This window comes from Ophidiomyces ophidiicola, assembly GCF_022830035.1.
Source record: "Ophidiomyces ophidiicola strain CBS 122913 chromosome Unknown scaffold_3, whole genome shotgun sequence".
NCBI lineage: Eukaryota > Fungi > Ascomycota > Eurotiomycetes > Onygenales > Onygenaceae > Ophidiomyces > Ophidiomyces ophidiicola.
The window spans coordinates 108,349-127,710 of record NW_026054643.1 but is presented as its reverse complement, the minus strand read 5'-3'; the positions used below and the strand labels follow the sequence as shown (position 1 = coordinate 127,710).

At 46.5% G+C, this 19,362-nt stretch overlaps 8 protein-coding genes across 8 annotated transcripts; 6 read left to right on the top strand and 2 right to left on the bottom strand.

Annotated features, from left to right (window-relative positions):
- Nucleotides 1-535: 535 nt before the first annotated feature.
- On the top strand, nt 536-1,276 carry YTH1 (RNA-binding component of cleavage and polyadenylation factor; the record flags this gene model as incomplete). The annotated part of the gene is made up of 1 exon (XM_049250190.1): nt 536-1,276. The coding sequence occupies one exon, from the start codon at nt 536-538 to the stop codon at nt 1,274-1,276; it is 741 nt and encodes a 246-aa protein (XP_049110550.1).
- A 550-nt stretch (nt 1,277-1,826) lies between these two features.
- Nucleotides 1,827-2,800, top strand: LOZ57_001096 (uncharacterized protein; the record flags this gene model as incomplete). The annotated part of the gene is made up of 3 exons (XM_049250189.1): nt 1,827-2,007; nt 2,066-2,235; nt 2,357-2,800. 3 exons carry the CDS (start codon nt 1,827-1,829, stop codon nt 2,798-2,800), a joined length of 795 nt encoding a protein of 264 aa, XP_049110549.1.
- An 861-nt stretch (nt 2,801-3,661) lies between these two features.
- On the top strand, nt 3,662-5,952 carry LOZ57_001095 (uncharacterized protein; the record flags this gene model as incomplete). The annotated part of the gene is made up of 8 exons (XM_049250188.1): nt 3,662-3,745; nt 3,797-4,085; nt 4,148-4,707; nt 4,759-4,860; nt 4,887-5,136; nt 5,190-5,344; nt 5,405-5,713; nt 5,785-5,952. 8 exons carry the CDS (start codon nt 3,662-3,664, stop codon nt 5,950-5,952), a joined length of 1,917 nt encoding a protein of 638 aa, XP_049110548.1.
- A 748-nt stretch (nt 5,953-6,700) lies between these two features.
- LOZ57_001094 (uncharacterized protein) lies at nt 6,701-7,471 on the top strand (the record flags this gene model as incomplete). The annotated part of the gene is made up of 1 exon (XM_049250187.1): nt 6,701-7,471. The coding sequence occupies one exon, from the start codon at nt 6,701-6,703 to the stop codon at nt 7,469-7,471; it is 771 nt and encodes a 256-aa protein (XP_049110547.1).
- Nucleotides 7,472-7,666: 195 nt separating this feature from the next.
- On the bottom strand, nt 7,667-8,611 carry LOZ57_001093 (uncharacterized protein; the record flags this gene model as incomplete). The annotated part of the gene is made up of 1 exon (XM_049250186.1): nt 7,667-8,611. One exon carries the CDS (start codon nt 8,609-8,611, stop codon nt 7,667-7,669), a length of 945 nt encoding a protein of 314 aa, XP_049110546.1.
- Nucleotides 8,612-9,576: 965 nt separating this feature from the next.
- Nucleotides 9,577-13,182, top strand: NPL4 (nuclear protein localization protein 4; the record flags this gene model as incomplete). The annotated part of the gene is made up of 7 exons (XM_049250185.1): nt 9,577-9,603; nt 9,668-9,753; nt 9,869-10,265; nt 10,333-10,439; nt 11,229-11,375; nt 11,464-12,853; nt 12,925-13,182. The coding sequence occupies 7 exons, from the start codon at nt 9,577-9,579 to the stop codon at nt 13,180-13,182; spliced, it is 2,412 nt and encodes an 803-aa protein (XP_049110545.1).
- Nucleotides 13,183-14,652: 1,470 nt separating this feature from the next.
- Nucleotides 14,653-16,056, bottom strand: LOZ57_001091 (uncharacterized protein; the record flags this gene model as incomplete). Its single annotated transcript, XM_049250184.1, has 5 exons — nt 14,653-15,136; nt 15,201-15,343; nt 15,395-15,628; nt 15,689-15,793; nt 15,880-16,056. 5 exons carry the CDS (start codon nt 16,054-16,056, stop codon nt 14,653-14,655), a joined length of 1,143 nt encoding a protein of 380 aa, XP_049110544.1.
- A 1,215-nt stretch (nt 16,057-17,271) lies between these two features.
- LOZ57_001090 (uncharacterized protein) lies at nt 17,272-19,187 on the top strand (the record flags this gene model as incomplete). Its single annotated transcript, XM_049250183.1, has 6 exons — nt 17,272-17,388; nt 17,444-17,514; nt 17,572-17,706; nt 17,757-17,839; nt 17,898-18,625; nt 18,693-19,187. The coding sequence occupies 6 exons, from the start codon at nt 17,272-17,274 to the stop codon at nt 19,185-19,187; spliced, it is 1,629 nt and encodes a 542-aa protein (XP_049110543.1).
- Between the last annotated feature and the right edge of the window lie 175 nt (nt 19,188-19,362).

Below are 19,362 nucleotides of genomic sequence, written 5' to 3'. Positions count from 1 at the left end.
AGCCATACGTGGACTCAGCCAGGTTAATCATTCAACCCTTGAATGCGCGTTTGGGCCGCATTGCTACCAAGTTTTCTTGGGAAACGAGATCACCTTCATGCAATCAAAACAGCGGTTGAGGCTAGGGTAATTTTCTCTCTCACCGCCCAGAATACTCATTATGCACGCCGAAATCACCCTGTTCCACATGATATGAAGTGCAGTACTCCGTAGTAAGTGGAGAATAAATTCTGTCGAAATGCACCAGTTCAGGGTATATCGGGCCGCCATTGGGTCGCTAAATAGTCAAATACCCATGGGACTCGTGGTTGACGAGGCTCGCTAGACGTGTCTTCTCAAATACCTGATGGATTGAAATGAATTGCAAATATTTGCAAATGGGCTCGTCTCGCGTCATGCTGGTGATTTGTCATCGAGGCCCGATTATATAATCAGAACCCTCCAGATAGCTTTGATGAGCCTTGATCAAGGCTTGCTTCAATAATTCCTACAGCCTGTGCCTGAGTTCTAGTGACCCAGTTGCCCTCCATTCAAAATGGCTGTTGCCGACAGAATCCTGTCAACTGATGCTTCACGAGACCCGAATTTCACTAAGTTTGCCTTCAGCCCATTCCTCCAAAAAACATTCGGTTTCGGCCTCGCCTCAGATGTCCCTGTTTGCAAGGCATACCGGGAAGGACACTGCCCTCTCGGACCCGTGTGCCCGGACCGTCATCCAACGCCATCTCGTATTTCAACTGCTACCTCGCCCGCTGTTGCCCCGTCGTCTACACATGGGAGTCTCGTGTGCAAACATTACCTGAAAGGACTCTGCAAGAAGGGTATCAAATGCGAGTATCTACACGAATACAACCTACGCCGCATGCCAGAATGTCAATCTTTTTCTCGAAGTGGCTATTGTGCCAACGGCGATGACTGTTTATATCAACACGTTCCTGAAGAAGCCAAATTACCGCCGTGCGAGCATTATGACAAAGGATTTTGCCCGTTGGGGCCCATTTGTGCGAAAAAACATGTGCGGAGGAAACTATGCCCCTTTTACCTCGCTGGTTTCTGCCCTGATGGCAGGGGCTGCGAAAAAGCACACCCAAGGTGGCCAGATAGCTTGCCAAAGCCTACTGTGAGGGTAGAAAAATCTGCGGAGGAAATAGAGATCGAAAAGGCTAGAATCAGAGAAGAGCAGGAGAAAGAGGAAGAAAGGGAAAGGGAATGGAGAAGGGAGAATCGGGGTCGCGGAGGGCGGTTCATGGGCGGGAGATTTCGCGGAAAGAGATAACACGAATTTTCAACAGTCATTTCGCTATTTTCTCGTTGCATCAAACAGGAAGCCCTGTAAGAATACGGCGTTCATGGTCGTCGGGTTTTTTTCGCCCTTGTTAAAATCAATGGTTCGACTTGCTTGTTTGTTTTAGCGTTGCCTTGTTCATTCAATATCAAGCCTCATATTCGAAAGATACCCCTATCTTAATTTTTTGTTCTAAAATCAAACCAATATTAAATTTTGTATTCTTTAAAATGTGAATATGTACTCCGTATGTGGAGTCGCTAGTTATTTATACTTTGAAATGCAAAGGCAATGCAAATGTGCCTGAAAGAAAGGGGCACGTTTGGAATTTGGCTTGGCTTTCAAAAAATTATCATCTTCTATATGTAAATGTGACTCAAGATTGAAGTTTGAACCTCCATTCAGAAGAATCCATAATTCAGAATGTTTTCAGCGGAATAACTTGTGATCAGCATAGAAGGACACGGAGGATTGACCGACAGCTTCTTAAATTAACACTTCCAGCCCATGCCGAAAAAATCGTTGTGTGTTTGATGCCACCATGTCCGAGTTGCCAACTCCCAATCTCATTTTCCAGTTCAACAACTACATAAGCACGGCGCTTGGGATTGAAAATATCCTCCGGTTACTTCAGGCTCTCTCCCAAATCTTAGCGACACAGCCAACAGTGGACGTCCTCGAAGTTGAACACTGGCGAATTCTGGGAAGACAGTTCTCTCTGGGTATTTAAAGGCCTGCACATTCAAACATGGGACAATCAAGTTAAGTGCTCTTACATAGGGCGCCGATACTTTCGCTATTTTCAATTCCTCACGTATTTTCGAAACGCATGGGATACTTTTAGTGGGAAGCACGAGAGTGTAAGCCGTCGTGGTCGCGCAGCTTTAAGTATCGAAGTTTGCATGCTTAGCTCCTATGGAATTTATTTACTTTTAGAAGCTTTTACGATTGTGAGTACCAATTTGGTGCTCGTCGGAGGATACCTGCTTTTTGTTTCTTTCGTCCAACTCCAAAACCAGCATGCGCCTCTCCCCAAAGGCTGACGAACGGCTGACATGCTTTCCTTGCCAGCTCGATGCTTTGGGGGTTCATTCTACAGAATGGTCTCGAATGATGCTTGTCGAGGCCAACAAGTTCTGGTTCTATGCAATTCTATTTTCAATATTGAGTAACGTTTGGCAGATTATATGCGCCCAGCTAACATTGGACACATCCCAACTTGGCGGCCATGAAGAAAGAAGGGGGGGGAATGCTTCTTTAAATTCATCTAAGTCAAAAAAGAGCAAAAAGTCCGGTGCCGAAGGAAGCATTACGGGGCAATCAAAACGTACAGAGCTACACCCGAAAGCTTCCAGCCTGGCGCGAAATCTTATTGTCAATGGATGCGACCTACTTATGCCAGGTGCATTTGTTGGCTGGATTGATGTCTCGCCGCTAGTCGTAAGCAGCGCGATGGTGCTCAGTACTGTGCTTGTTGGGAGAGACCGATGGGTTAAGGCGCAAGGGAAAATGTGAAGGCATCCTTCCGGAAAAGAAAGTTGGCAGAACATACATCGACAGAATGATTTACTATTGTCCAATATTTTTAGAACATGGAGGGACTATTTAAATTCTGCTTAAGAAACTACTGGAATCACCAGTAACTCTTTGACTTGGTGTGCTCCGGATTGCCTGAAGTACATAACCAGGCTATTATTCCCTCAATCATTTCCTCGCAGCATTCTTTGCTGGCCAGCTACATAACTAGTTACCTAGTTAGTTAACTAACTACAGGTCATTCTCGATCATCTGGGCTCCATCCTATATGTGCTTAACCACATACACAACATCAGAATGAAAAAGATCAGCCTTGGCGCCAGGCAGCATCCCGTGTCTTCTGCACAAATTCAACTATGGTGACACCAAATAGTGGCTGGTCCAATTGTGATTAAACGGAGGCTCAATCCAGACTGCTGCCTGGACTCCTTGCAGCGAAGAAAGAATCTCGACTGTATTGGCCGTATGCAGGTGCATGAATTGACCCTTGCAGTACTGCACGATTGGCCATGTCTCACCCATACCTAACCACATATTCGGTCCCGGTCACTAGAGACGGGGCCAGTACTATTTTGTGCATCAAATTTCGGAAATGTCGACGGCTGCCTAAAATCAATGGCACTCGAAATGTTGAGATCGCCGATAGCCGCGATCAGCTTGCAAAGGAAAGTGAAAGGCTGGGTTCTTTTGCCAAATACATAAATACCTCCAATGCCCCTATGATTTCCTCATCTGTCCAGATATCTACCTGAGCTATAAGCTTTCTCTGCCATAGCACCCTGCAGTTTTTTCAATCGATATCTTAATCTCTACCTCAACGCCCTATCTATCTCCCTGACCATGTCGTCTCACTCTTCCCGACGTCGTATCATGAAAAAATCGTTGGAAGAAGCCAAACAAATTGTTCTGAAACGAATGAAAATTGTGGGCATCTGAAAGACTCGCTAGCCTAAACTTATGCTGACCCTTTTCCAGGATTGCAAGGTCGACGCGTGTATTGATAGATACAATAGCCGCGCTTTAGCCTTGAAAAACAAAAGGCCAAACAAGACCATCGAAGCTCCTGAAGCACAGAAAGAACTATCTGCTTACTGGCATCAGAAGCAATGTCTTAAGGAAGAACTTATTGCTGACTTAGACAACCTCGTCCCTGAATATGGTGAAGTCAGTTTCCCGGAGTCGGCCACTGCTCTTGAGAAGTACGCCTTGCTCAAAGAAAAAGTCAAAGGAATGAAGTCCCATGTTCTGAAATATGCATATTCAGGTGAGAGAGACATTTTTAACGGCCGCGAATTTTCTTTTGCTAAAACTTCGCAATCCACCAAGAACCGTACTTAAACCTTTTACGAGCTTCAAGAAACCCAGAATTAGTGGAATCTGATGTAGGAGAAGAAATTGATACCAACTCCGAAACGGAACAGGCTGAAGGAAAGCCGAAAGACCAACTCGATGAGCTAAGATATATTATTAAAGACAGTGAATCGAAGGCTCTTTTTACCTGTGGCGGATCGGTCAACATCGTTACCCAACGAAATGATGATTTGCTACGAGGATCATTGCCCATTACTTTTTACTGGACTTCAGAGGGCAAAGACCTTTACAAGACTATGCTGCCGGAGGACAACTCTCGTTCTGACTATACCTCTTTCCAAATGTTAGTGGACACTTGCACTCCTGCAACTTTCGGACTCGGCCAACAAGATGTCTTGGATCCGTCTTACCGGCATGCTGGGAAACTTGACGTCGACCGCTTCTGCAGCACCTTTCATCCTGCAGATTTTGGCATATTAGAGTCCATTGAACAGACCTTATTGCCAAATATCAGCTCCACCCTGCAAAACCAGCTAGAATTCCGTCGTGTTAAAGCAGAGCTCTATAAATTGAATGTGAGAATGCCTGTGTCTCGAGTTCTTGGACTCTGTTATTTATACTTATAGGTTTACTCCGGTCCTTCCGGTGTATTTCGCGCTCATGTGGATACTCCACGCTCTTCGAATCAGTTTGGATCTTTGGTTGTCTGCCTACCGTCCCCCATAAAGGTGGGAAACTTATTGTCCGACATCAGGAGGATTCAGTGGAGTTTGCTTGGGATAAGAAGGCCGTTTCTGATATTCAGTGGGCGGCATTCTATAGCGATTGTGAACTTGAGATAGAACGTGTCACAGAAGGTCACCGTGTGACTCTAACGTATAACCTGTTTATTACTGAGCCAGTAGCTGCAGGTATCATCCAGCCCTCCCTTATTGACCCTTGCAGCCTTCCGCTATATGGCCACTTGGATAGCCTTCTCAGCAGCCCTCGTTTTATGAATAAAGGTGAGCAATTCATGACCTGGGATTATAATTATCTCTACTGACTCTTGCTGCAGGCGGAGTGATTGGCATTTATTGTTCCCATTCATACCCACATACCAGCGACGAAGCGGAATATCTACTACCACGGAAGCTCAAAGGCTCAGACATGGCCATCTACGCGGCCCTAAAATCTCTTGGTTTGTGGGTCACAGTCCGCCCAATTCTCAGTGTACGTTATTGTATTTCCACAGATATTAAATAAGGCATGATACTAAATGCTTGCAAATAGGGCGGCGAGATTGTCAGGGCACAGGACAGCAGTAAATACAGTATTAAATACAGCAGTCGATATAGCGATCATGACCAAGCATCTTTTCAACGCGAAGCAGAGAAAAAGAAAAACTATATCACTTCGCTACCTTTGACTTATCATACACTCTTGCAAAGTCAACATCATATTGAAGATATTCACCAGAGGTGGAAACACCTATATGTGACCCGGCTGCCTTCCAGTATCGGAGAACCAATGGACGTTGTGGGAACTGATTTCCATCCAAATACATATTCCAACTGGCATGATGAGATTACATTGCAAGACGTATGTGGATTTTCCCCAGAAGTTTTTCTCTATGTTCTAAAATCCCATGACTGATAGTATTTAACCATCAGGTCTTAGAGGACTGTTGGCCAAACATCAGAGTTCCTGGGATCACTTGGGTGAATGAACCAGCCCACGAAAAACCGGCATTATATCGATTGATCTATGGCAATGAAGCTTCTATTCAGGTTTACTATTCCAATGCGGCTATTCTTGCGATTATTCCCCCTTGGAAGTAACAAAACAATCTGGTTAAATAGGGATCAAGCTGAAAATGAAGCTCTCTTCAAGAAATTTCCATACTTCGGGAATCTTAACTTTACCTTTTTCCTACCTATATTCTGTATCATGCTTGCCATCATGTGTGGGGATAAAAGGACTATACAGAGCATTTTGAGCTTTGCTTACTATCAAGCAGCCTAAGCTTTACATCCATTTAATATTTTAAATCAATCCAATACTATTTTTCGGGGCATCTTTCTAATACTCTTATGTTTCTGGTCAACCAGACTGTGACATGTATTTGATGAAAGTTGATTTGTTATTACTTACGGCTCAACTCACTTGCACTGCCCATTCTGAACCGCTTTGATTAAGAAGACAATTTTATCATTCTTGTCGGAGATGCGCTTATCTGGCCGAGGGAAAGGCAGTGAACTGCAATAATTGGTTGACACAGCATTTTTAGTTGCGCTTCACAGCCACGACCTTAGTATACTTCGCCACGAAACTGGCTATGACCACACACTGAAAAGCCAAGAATACGAAAATATTCCTATTTTGGCTATACTATGCCCTTGTTCTACATATATAGTTGTTGCAATATGCCTAACGATGTGAGCCTTGGTGGCTGTGGTGGTAGGCCTCCCAGCTCTATAAAGTAGAGTGAAAATGCTTATAGAAATGGGCTTTCTCAAATCATAGTCTTACCTTTTATCTGGGGTCTGAAGCCTTCTGTTGAACATAAAATCCACTCCATACAGCAACATGACTTATGAAGAGAAGCTAGACAAAGAGGAACTCATGAGCTGCAAAGGCAACAAGTGGTCCATCAGCGATACAACCACAGCCGTCCCTACTATCACACATCCATTTAGCCCAAGCAAGTCATTATTCCTCGATGCGCACGGTATCCGCCTCATTCGACTCCCACTTCCATCCTCAGAGCTAGAGATCCCGATTCATAACGCCGATGGATCGCTCGCATATACCTCCAAGCGCAGCAAGCGCAGTTCAGGGGATGCAACGCTTTCATCGCCCGAAATAGGAGAGCTTCTCAGCACCTCGTACTTTTTCGGACCAAATCGAGACCCGGTCATTCAACCGGCGAGCAAGGGATTGCAAGCCGATGGCATCCCAGAAGACTCTCCTCCCACCATCAGAGTCACCAGTGAATGGAAGTCGCGGACTCAGTACTTCACTACCATCTATGGGGATTCGTTTCAGTGGCGATATATCAGGTGCGACGATCCTAGATGGGTGTGTAAGAAGCTTTTGGTGTTGGAGAAGGTGAAGAATAGCGTTGCTAGCCGACGTATTGCCCAGTTGGTAAGAAATGAGGCTACGAGGCCGGAAGGGACGTCGAAGTGTACGGCGGGTAATGGAGGAGAGCTAATGCTGGATGGCGAGGCGATGGGCGCTGAAATCGACGAAGCACTGGTTGTGGCAACGTGTCTGCTGATGCTGAAAAAGGAAGTTGACCGGAGGAGGATGATGCAGATGATGGTTGTTTGTGGAATGTTCTCGGGAGGTTCATGATTGTGATACGTGCTTGAAAGGGAGCATTTTTCATATAAATTCATGTTGTGCGTTTAGAGACCTGGATTGGAGTTAGGCACTGTTCGTTAAGGGTATCAATTCTGTCTTTCCTATGCTCCAATTAAAATTCGAATTTCATCGATAAAGATAAAGATGCACCTTCAGATAACGTATAGAGAAATCAAAATATATATTTCACTCCACGTGCTTGGCTTGCTTAGCGAATGTTGCCATTTTAGAGCTCACGGCCTGCATCACAGTCATCTGCCTCATCCACTCTGGAATCATACCAACGAATATTCCTTGAATCGCATGTGACCAACAGCCCTCTACCGTCCCATTACCGTAGCCCACATTCTTTAGGGCGGCCCGCGCAAAGTTGTACCCTGTTGGAATGAAAAAATTTGTCTGCACTTGGTGGCTACCACTCTGCACTTCTGCAACGTTGAGAGCCACCACGTCGATTTTTTTCTTCTGCATTTTCATTTCCATGCCCAGAGCCGTTGAAAATGTTTTGACATAGCCCTTTGTAGCGCTGTAAACAGCAACATATGGAATACCTCCAGCGGCAAACGAGCTCATATTGAGAATTAAACTAGGTCCGCAGCGATCGAGGATGGGTAGCAGTACCCGTGTTAGTTGCGTCATGAAGCGAGCATTGACATTAATCACTCGGTCAATGTCATCGTTTGTGTAATGATCGTAGCTCTGATATGGGCCGCCCTCGCCTCCCCCTTGACCTCCCACATTGTTGATAAGAACAGTTAAGTTCAGATTATCCAGCTCGCGAGCAAAGTCGTCGAAAACCTTAGGAGGGGCTAAGACGGCCGCATCGCAAACGAATTGACGAATCTTTGCGTCTGGAAATTCATTCTTCAACGTATCCTGCACGTGCTGCAGTTTCTGCGAGTTCCTTCCATGGAGAATGACCCCAAAGCCCTGCCGACAGAGCTCGCGGGCGAAACCCAATCCAATCCCATCAGTGGCTCCGGTGACGAGAGCGTACGTGTCCTTGTCTTTTCGTATGTACTTAGAGAGGCGAGAAGGTAGGAGAAGGGGGTAGAGAATCGATGCGAGTTTAACGAGGATGCAGAAAGCGGTGGCGGCGCCAACGTAACCCAGCACTCGCCCAGATGACATCACGGCGGTGGTTCAAGGATCAGAGGGTTGAATGGAGCAAGCGCTGACGCGAATGGCGGTCAAAGAGTATAGAGCTGGGGTTGGATGGACAGTTGGCATGGAGTGCTCAAGGCATTGGGCCGGAGCTGAGGCACCCGGTTGACTTGCCCGAGGAGCCCCTTAGTGACACGAACCTAAATAAAGCTGCGAGATGTGAGAGGTTCAAACAGGAGCAGTGTGAGACAGATGGCTTCCAAAAGATGCAATACCACGTATCTCAGTCGCGATAGTACGGGGTATTGGGATGGGCATCCAAACCCAGTCCCACTGTAGGGCACGGAGTACTCCGTACTCCGTAGGACATCTCCATCATCAGTCGAAGCCAGACCAACCATGGGTGGAGTGGAGCGCACAGCCCAGTGATCGGCGTGGCGGTTTGTCATCCCCTGCGTCCGACAAGACAAGACAAGCTCACCAAAGCGCCGTCAGCGATGATAAATGCCTGCAGCTGCATGCATGGTCGCCGATTTGTCGTACCGTGGACGCCTATTTCGTGCTAGGGTTGGTCAGCAGCCGCCGGTTCAGCCTTGACATCAGCTTTTTGACGCTGCGCTCGAGAACTTTTGTAAGCTTTATCTAAGCATAGCGTCGGCTGCTAACGAGAGCACGGCCGCAAAAGAATGGCGTGCCCACCCAGACGAGGCCTGTTACTGGCCGTGCTGTGGCCATTTGTCAGTGGTTGATAATCCTGGAGGCCGCTGCGAGAATTGAGTTCGAGCTTGCGTAACTCTCCCGGCGGGCAGCCGTGGGCGAGCTTGCTGTGGCCCAGACTGCGGCTTCCCTGCCTTGCGCAACAATATAGTTAACCACCTTCCCGCGGCTGGCCGGCGGGCTCTAACAACAACCCAACTACCAACTTCTCTTCGCTCGGCTTTGCTTGTTAGACATCGCATCAACGCTTGTATTGCACTCAACCCATCGTCAATATGGCCCCAAGAATTGCAATTGTCTTTGTATGTGGTGACCCCGCCGACCCCGCGTGGCCGAGAGACCCATGCTAACAGGCGTCCGCCCTAGTATTCCATGTACGGACATGTCCAGCAACTTGCTGAAGCTGAAAAGCGAGGCATTGAAGCTGCTGGAGGTGCCGCTACCTTGTACCAGTACGTCTGCCCCCCATGGCAGCCCCCGGACATTTCTCCGATGATCATCTCCCCCATGCAACCCCGCCTTTGCCAATATCTTTTAGAATACCCTCTAACGGTGCATCTCACTCAGAATTGCCGAGACCCTGCCAGAGGAAGTCCTTACAAAAATGCATGCTCCCGCCAAATCACGGTATCCTGTTGTTACCCCGGAGGAACTGTTGAGCTACGATGCCATTCTATTCGGAATCCCAACCCGCTATGGTAATTTCCCCGCTCAATGGAAAGCCTTTTGGGATAAAACAGGCTCCATCTGGGCCAAGGGTGGCTACTGGGGTAAATATGTCGGAACTTTCGTCTCTACTGGCACTCCCGGTGGTGGTCAGGAGAGTACTGTAATCTCGGCCATGAGCACCTTTGTCCACCATGGAATGATTTTTGTTCCACTTGGATACAAGACTGCTTTCCCTATACTTTCGAATCTGACGGAGACCAGAGGTGGAAGCCCTTGGGGCGCCGGGACATTCGCCGTAAGTGCCACTGCTGCCGTTACATGATGCTATTGTTGATGTTCCTATAATAACCGATTTCTTATAGGCTGGCGATGGCTCGCGCCAGCCTTCTGCCCTTGAAATCGAGCTTGCAGAGACTCAAGGCAAGTCGTTCTATCAGGCTGTCTCGAAGGTGAACTTTGCAGATGGGCAGTAAGAAGTCAAATGGTATGGAAACAGCCCGTTCCTGTATATGAAATTAGGAGGAGAATATGAATAATGCCGGATGCCATTGCGGTGATATACATGTACCTAATTGCCGTCACCCTTCGGGAAATGGCATTGAATGAGCATAATTTATCGTCAAAACCACTTATTATTAAAAGAAATGGTGCTATGTGTCTGCTGAGAACACAAAACCCAGGAAAACATGCCACAAGTTAAGAGTTGTAGTTATGTTAGTTAGCTGTTAACTGGGGAGTAAATTACAGTGTAGTCAACTAGTTAATTTACTAGTTAGTTAGTTAGTTAACTAACTAGTTAACTAACTAACTAATTAGCTTAAAAGCAGCGTTAACTTAAATGGAGCTCCGCAAGCTAGGCTGCTAAAGCAGCGGAATGTACAGAGTACCGCCACGACCTCAAGCTAACAGGTAGGCACCTGCTTGACTCTACTCTGCACGCCTTTTAAGTATCAAATTCTGCGGGGGCTCTCTCACGCTACGCACATTCTCTCACTTATCACTCTCACACTATGCAGTTTGACTGAAGCCAAGCAAGGAATCCCAGCAGACCAGATTTCTTGTGCTGCCATACTACCGACTGGAAAGCATGCCCGCGCCTCCAAGACCTTTACTTCTCCGATTTGAAAGCCGAAACGGCCAATTTCGACTTACTGTTGCACCAACAGAGCTTTTCCCAACGCTTTTACCGAAGGTATCGAAGCATCTAGAGAATTTCCCCAGACCTCCCCCACTATATAAAACTCGGGCTGACTTCCAGGCGTGCCTTACGACAGATCCTTTCAAACTTGCCTCCGAATGTTGATCCTGATTCTATCTGCCTGTCAAATAGACCCATAGGTACGGGCGGTGAGGAGAGAAAAGTGAAGCTACTACAGGGTGTATCAATACAGAGAGTTGGTTTAAAGTAAGCACTGCCCTCGGTGCTGTCTAGGCAACCAAAGAATAACGTAGTGAGACAAAAGGCATGGAGATAAGCTGTATGTTGGATACAGCGAACAGCCTTTTGTTGCGAACGGCGGTTCAACCAAGCCTACCACCCAGAGCACGCACACGCAGCCATCATCGCCGACGACCATAATTAAAAACCCGTGGGAAGTTGTCCAGCAATCTGATCTGGATAACCGCTTAGATAAGAAAGATGGCAAGATACCGAGAGGGCGGGATGTGAAGATGTGTCGGCATGGCCCCAAGGGGATGTGTGACTATTGCATGCCCTTGGAGCCATATGCCCCTGAGTATTTGATGGATAAGAAGATAAAACACCTGTCCTTCCACTCTTACTTGCGAAAGGTCAACTCATCCAAAAATAAGCCGGAGCTAAAGAGCTCATATATGCCTCCCCTAACAGAACCATACTACAGAGTCCGAAAAGACTGCCCTTCTGGGCATCCGTCTTGGCCCGAAGGGATATGCACAAAATGCCAACCTAGTGCCATCACATTACAACCACAGGAATTTCGGATGGTTGACCATGTTGAGTTCTCGTCACCAGACCTTATTAATTCGCTACTTGACTTCTGGCGGAAATCAGGTGCCCAACGAATTGGGTTTTTATATGGCACATATGAGGAGTATTCCGAAGTTCCTCTTGGTGTAAAGGCAGTTGTTCAGGCTATCTATGAACCTCCACAGGCCGATGAAGTAGATGGTGTCACTCTTCGTGAATGGGAGAATGAGAATGACATTGATGGGGTTGCTGGGCTATGTGGCCTAGAAAAGGTAGGTGTTATTTTTACTGACCTTTTGGACTCTGGCGCTGGAGATGGAACAGTCATATGTCGAAGACATATTGACTCTTACTACCTATCGTCCCTTGAAGTTACGTTTGCGGCTCAGTTCCAAGCACGGTATCCTAAACCAAGCAAGTGGAGCGAAACAGGCCGATTTGGCTCGAATTTCATAACCTGTGTCTTGAGCGGAGATGAGAACGGTGCTATTTCCATTAGTGCATATCAGGCTTCCAATTCAGCTGTTGAAATGGTGAGAGCAGACATAGTTGAGCCCTCTGCAGACCCTTCTGTGATGTTGGTGCAAGTGGAGAGTGAGTTGGAGAATGCAGATACCAGCATATCTCGTTACATACCCGAAGTATTCTATAGGAAGGTCAACGAATATGGTGCGAAAGTTCAGGAGAACGCTAAACCATCTTTTCCTGTTGAATATCTCTTCGTCACCTTGACTCACGGCTTTCCGACTGAGCCTTCGTGCATATTTACCGATAGCACCTTTCCCATTGAAAACCGAGATTTCATTGGAGAATCGCAAGATATCCGAGCAGTTGCCAAAAGACTCCTTTCACAAACCGATCCGGATGCCGCCATCCGCGCCGTGTCAAATTTCCACCTCCTCTGCTTCCTCCGCGGGCTTGGTATTCTTAGCAAGGTAAGCAACCCTTTCCATTTCCTGCATGTACGCTTTTGTGATTAGGGTTGACTCAAGTTATATCATCTCAGGAAGAGGAAGCTCTTCTCTGTACCGTCGCCCGAAGTCATGACCCCGCCGATAGTGTCCAGTTGATTAATACCCCAGGATGGGCAACCTTGGTAACCATCCTTCAGGAGAGCGGTGAGCCGCCCCCTAAACGTTCTTGGCCATTTGATTCAGAGAATGCTTCTTTTAACCATTCTCACCGTCAAACTTTCTCCCCTAAGATTGTTAATTCCGAGAATGATCAGCTTGCTAAGAGGTTTAAGGGGGCTAGCTTAGAATAAGCCTCTTTCTCTCCGTCCCACATGCTCGCGTCTTCCGTCCGGCCCTTCGTACATCCTTACCCGTAAAATACTTTTCGCCTAGCACGATTCTCCCCATTTTTAGTGCAAATAACGAGAAGAAATGCCTGGAGCATACCGTTTGAATATTATTGTTCCTTGAGGGTGTGATATGCTTTTTTTCTGAGTGATATTCGGATAACTATTTGGCTAGTGATGAAGCAGAAAAAAAGGAAAAGAAATTCAACAGAGTTTTTGTAAGGTCGCTCCCATACAGTGTGAGCCCGTGGGCATCATAAAGCTGGCGTGTACCGACGCGATATTATACTTCTTTCTTTCCCGCAAAAACACTCGTTCTTTTTCTTCTACCCTTTGCCTGACTACCTTATTGGTTATCTGCCAGATATCTGCCGGTATATGCAGGGGCAAGAGACTTCATTAATATACCTGGGTTTTGGACTAGAGAATAACCTCAGAATTCAGTTTGCAAGTGACTGAAGCTTCTGACTACATCTTTCTAGTAAAAGAACTCTCCCAGAAGCAATTTAGGGATTGAATAATTTTAAGTTATGAGCTAGAAATTACATAACAGTCACCCATATTCATAAAGAAGAACGTACAAGTGAAATTCCCCTAGAAAAATTTGTTAAGATTTACTATATGAGTGCAGGGTATATCAGTACATCCACTTCTATAAAACATCACTCTATCCTGGTATTAAAATTACACGTTCGGTTTAAGCATGTTGACCTGAGAAGCTTGAAGCTAAACTTTTGCTGCGAAGAGATAGCCAGGTAATAAATATATGAACCGGTGATGATTTACTTAAGATCCGAGGAGAGTAATAAATATAGAGCTGCCGCGATGCAATCATCTAAGACAGCTTTTCTCCTCTTCAGCCAGATAAGAAATGTTTCGCTCGTGCTCCCCCTGCCTTCGTATTGCTTTTTTTGCTATGGCACGGCTCATTGCTTTGGTGAAACGAGAAATAAGAAAAAACAAAGCTTCAGGTGCAGGAAGCCCTCCCAGAGGCCTGGGTATCAGCGGCCAATCTCCCGGTGTCGTTTTTCCATCCCACATGCCAGGCACCGCCAGTGAAGAATATTCTCCGCATGAGAGAGTATGTTCACCTCGATAGTGAAGTCTGTTATTAGGATGAATTTAGCTATTATTAGGACTTGGACCCGAAGTCAAAACAGAGCAACTATGATTAAGTATAGAATAATAAGAATAATAATAATGATCCAGCGACATAGTCACAAATTTTGTCAGGTAAGAACAAAAAACCCCATCATAATATCCCCGTTCTATACTTCATGCCACAGTTTTTCAAGGTCCTCGTGGAAGAAGTAGAGATGAAAAAGAGAAGAACACAACGCCCAATTTCGCTTTGACTATTCACATGAAGCCCCTCATCAGCAATGGTCATTGCGGGCCCTCTCATGGTTACCAAACTTCGGGAAAGAGATCATTTCAAAGTACAGTGGGACTTCTAGGTCCAGACTTAGCTATATGGAGCGATGAAATCTCGACCTGGATTTCTCGCAGTATACCGACTTGCGATTCGCTCGTACTGGTGATAGACTCTGGGGCCAATTTCCTTGGAAGAACTGCCACACTATAATTATCCCGGTGCAGATACGACGCCTCCTGGTTCTTGTGCGGTTGCCAGTTGCCATGCCCGTTTGCTGAAGCCATCTCGAAGCTAGGGTTGGGGGTCTTTTTTGTTGCTCGTGATTTGTTAGAGCGAGATCCCCGAGCTGTCGTCTCGCCTATCTCCCTTGACACGGAGAATTTCTTCGCTACTCGCATCAAAACCGGGATGGAGGTTGATACAAGTGCCACACTTGCCCATAGCTCTTCGGAAATGATAGTCGACACAATACCAATATTGTCACTTCCGTGTTGTAAAAAACGTCGGTAACATACTAAATGGATCCAAGCTGGAACCAATACTCTTCGTAATAATTAGTATTCGACTTACAAAGTGTCTGGAAAAAAAGAAAGCTCAGAGAACTCACATCAGCCGGGTTAGAAACGCCGCTATTACAAAAACCTTTGTCTTTGTAACAACCTGCAAGTTTAAAACCTGAGATACTACTCGGAAAACAGGTGCACACTCCAACATAGTTTCAAAGGTCGTGAAAATAATCCAGCGCGGCACCTGCACATATAATTAGTGGATGACAATAATGATATAGCATGAGGGACGTACGATATTTGAGCAGGCCGATTTATCTCCGGCGAGTGGTATCCAATCCAGAGAGCAACCGGCTGAGATGGTTATCGGCCCAACGACCCCCTGAGCTGCGATAAACCCAATAATGACGTACAACGACACGCATGAAGGGTCCACGGACTTTATGAAGATGTTGTAAATGAGAAGCACGCTTGAAAGTTTCACAGTGCAAAGGACTAGTGTCAACACTATTCGACTTGCGAATATCAACTGTTGCCAATGAGACTTTGTCAGTAATAGTATATCTACGGAGGCTCTGGAACCACTTACTCTTGACACTTTCGCAATATTGACTCGGCTTGAAATCTCTCCAGATTTCCCGAGGGAGCTCAGGATCGCAACAAGAAGGACAATCCAATATGCAAGGTATAAGATCTAAGAGCAGATGAGGGTTATTGGGCCATCCAACCTGTGTCAAGGCATGTATTGGCATCCCTGTGAGTTAGATGTTGACAACTTACATGGCTGATAAGGAGCACCGTATCTTCAAGCCCATAGTGTCTTCGCTTGATTCGAGCTCGTATGACGGCTGCCAGGAAGACAAATATTAGAGCAAACATATGAGCAAACCAGAGCCATGGCTGGTGGTTGTTTTCTGATAAGCTAGTCATACGCCCAGGGCCCTTTACGGCCTCCATCCCAGCGACTGCTCAATGTTGATATGCTTGAAGGTCCAACGAAGTTGCAGCTTGAATTCCCACTGAGCATTTTTCTGGAGACTTTCAAGAAAAAAGTCCCAGAGACTTGGTACTCCTCAGAAATTATACGGAATTCACATTTATATTATCAGTCACATTTGTTCCGTATTTCAAATCTTTAACATCCCCAAGAAATTGAAAGGAGGCCAGGGATTCGAGCAACGGGGAGCATAATTCAAGTGCCGGAGCTAGCTTGGAAATAGGACCTTGCAGAACGACAGGCATGGCTTCGTACTTTAATGTAGTTGGGTCGATTTCACTTTGCTTCTCCGCTCAGGGACCCGGCTGCATTGAAAAACAACTAGTTAATTCTGGGAACTATAACAGAAGACAACCCGAGATCTTGAGGGCTTGAGAGGCTAAAATTTGGAAACCGCCTGTTTAGCTCGGAATCGGTTGCTTAAGCTCAACGCCTTCGGGGTGCCGAGAGAAACGGCGGCATTTAGAGCGGCCATGGACATGGGCCTCCACGAAACCTTTTCTCGGAGCAGAATTTAGAACTGGTCTGAGCCACACAAAAGCACGCTAAGCACGGAAGGCTTATCCGTGCCTAAAAGCGGCCCATAGGCCGGCGTCTCTTCTTTTACAGCCAATTGGAGATAGCGAATTGCTTCAAACTTCATGCTGAGAGGGAGATTATTTGCGCGAACGGCTGAGATTTAACAATTTTAGTAGCGATGGACACGGGATCCTGGCCTTATTCTGGCATAGCAAGCAATAGTATGACCCGGCAGAAGGGCTATCTGGGCAAGAGATAACTATACTCCGTACGGAGTACAGAGTTTGAAAACTCGCGTGGAATGCGCCGTGTGGAGTATCAAAGCTCCGAACTTAGGATTTTCCGCGGGCTCGGGACAGCCAGCGCCCGCAGACATCTTTGCCTCATAGGATGGTAAACTCTGCCAAGCGGCTGTGAACACCACCCCTGCAGAATGCATGGTAGCCAACCGAGTGTTCTCACATTACGAAGCCTGTGTAGCGGGGACGAAGCAGAGCAGGGGGGTCAACAAAGTGATTTTGAAGACCCTCCCTCCGTCCATCCCATCATTTCTGTACTCCGTATTTGTTACATTTCCCCATGCCCAACAAAACCGACGAAGTCTTTGTTCAGGAGCCCTCTTTTAGGAGTGTTGCACAATCTGCTTGCTCTCAAACATGGGTGTTGACGAGGTTGAGATGAACACTCCCGGCCATGCCTCCAAGGGGCCGCTGCCTGGCACAGTGCACGATGCAGAGGACATGAGGCGCATGGGTAAACTGCAGCAACTGAATGTAAGTCCATGCCCGCAATAGAATGTTATTGCTAAATCCCTGCTGATAATCACAGCGAGTCTACAGCACTGTCACTCTTGCCGGATATGCAGTTATTCTCGGTCTGACCTGGCCATTTTCGCTCTTGTAAGCAAAGTCTTCCATCTGTTTCCTTACAGTGGAGTAGATTACTGGTTTTTGCAGACAATTGACTACTGGGAGCAGTACATCAGCACTTTCCCTTACAAATGGCGGTCCAGCCGGTGCGATCTGGGTATATTTGGGGGTATGTGTTGGTATGTTCACTGTAGTTCTTTCAATGGCCGAAATGGCATCACTGTGAGTGCTTCAAAGCTATAGAGACTATTTTTCATGGCTGATGGACCAAGTGAACCCACTGCGGGTGGTCAGTATCATTGGGTTGCAGTTTTTGCCCCTAAAAAATGGCGAAAAATTGCAAGCTATATTGTCGGTTGGTGTCCTATGTGAGTAATTGAAACTCTATTGGTTCTGACATAAGTTTGGAATAGGATGGATGTGTGCTTTGGGATGGCAGACTGCAGTTTCGGCCCCAGCGAATGTTGGCGGAGCGACAATACAAGCACTTGCAGTGGTTGCTTCAGATTCGTATACTCCCAAGCCATGGCACGTTGTTGTCTTAACAATAGCCATTTGCACGCTCGCTGTTCTTTTCAACACATTCTTTGCTAGGAAAATGCCAGGGATTGAGGGTCTTGTCTTTGCACTATATATCTTGGAGTTTTTTGCAATTTTCATTGTGCTGCTGGTCATGGGAGAGCGTTCAAGTGCCAAAGAAGTCTTCACCATTTTTCAAGACAACGCGGGATGGGGGAGTATCGGCTCTGCCTGTTTTGTGGGTATGAGTGGCCCGGTCATTACTATGATCGGGTCCGATTCTGCGGTCCACCTGGCAGAAGAGCTTAAGGATGCATCAAGACATCTCCCTCGGGCAATGTTAATGACTGCAGGCGTGAACTACCTTGTTGGTTTCATGGTTCTCCTTGCATCCATGTTTGTGGTAGGAGACGTGCAAAAAGTTCTTGAGACTCCTACTGGAGCCCCATGGGTCCAAATCATCCTAAATGCAACTCAATCACGCATACCTACCTTGATTTTTATGGCACTGATCATCTTCTTCCTTGTTTTCTGTGCCATAAATGCAAACACTACTTCTTCTCGTCAGCTTTTTGCATTTGCGCGTGATGGTGGGCTGCCATGCTCTGAATGGATTAGCCACGTATGTTCCTGTTTTCTTGTTTTTTTGTCCCCTTTTGGGCACATGGGTACTAACAATGCTTTTAAAGGTGTCCTCGAGCAAACATGTCCCAGCGAATGCAGTTTTCTTGACATGGTTTATTGGCTGCCTCATCGCCCTGATCCCTCTTGGGTCCTCAGAGGCTTTCCTTAACATCCAGTCCATCGCTATCACTGCGCTTCTGGCTTCATACATTATTGCCATTCTTTGTCGTTTGCATAACCGCAATTTTGGTAGTGTATACGGCAACCTTTCTAGGCCACCGGTCTTCTTCCTCGGAAAACTGGGCGGCAATATTATCAATATTGTTGCCCTTGGTTTTCTTATCTGCTTCTTGGTTTCGGCGACCTTCCCGATCGCGCCACACCCTACCCCGAAGTCGATGAATTGGAGCTCACTAGCTTTGGGCTCTACTGTTATTGTTGCACTGATTGCTTATATTGTCCGGGGCCATAAGTACTTGGGTCCAGATGTTGTCGTTCCCGCCGATGACTCAGATAAAGTGACGGTTGATAAGAAAGACTCAAAACCATTTATCTCGTAACGAATTTGATTCTGAGGGTGATATTAGCCGTATATATGTTTTAATGCGGTGCCCACTGAGGAGGTGAGGAAATCGCCTTGTCCACATGTTGTATGGATAAGTAGATAGAAAGAGTAATAGCTGCCCAGAAAAGCAATTCGTCACCAACTATTTGGAAATTCCCCAGTCAATCTCT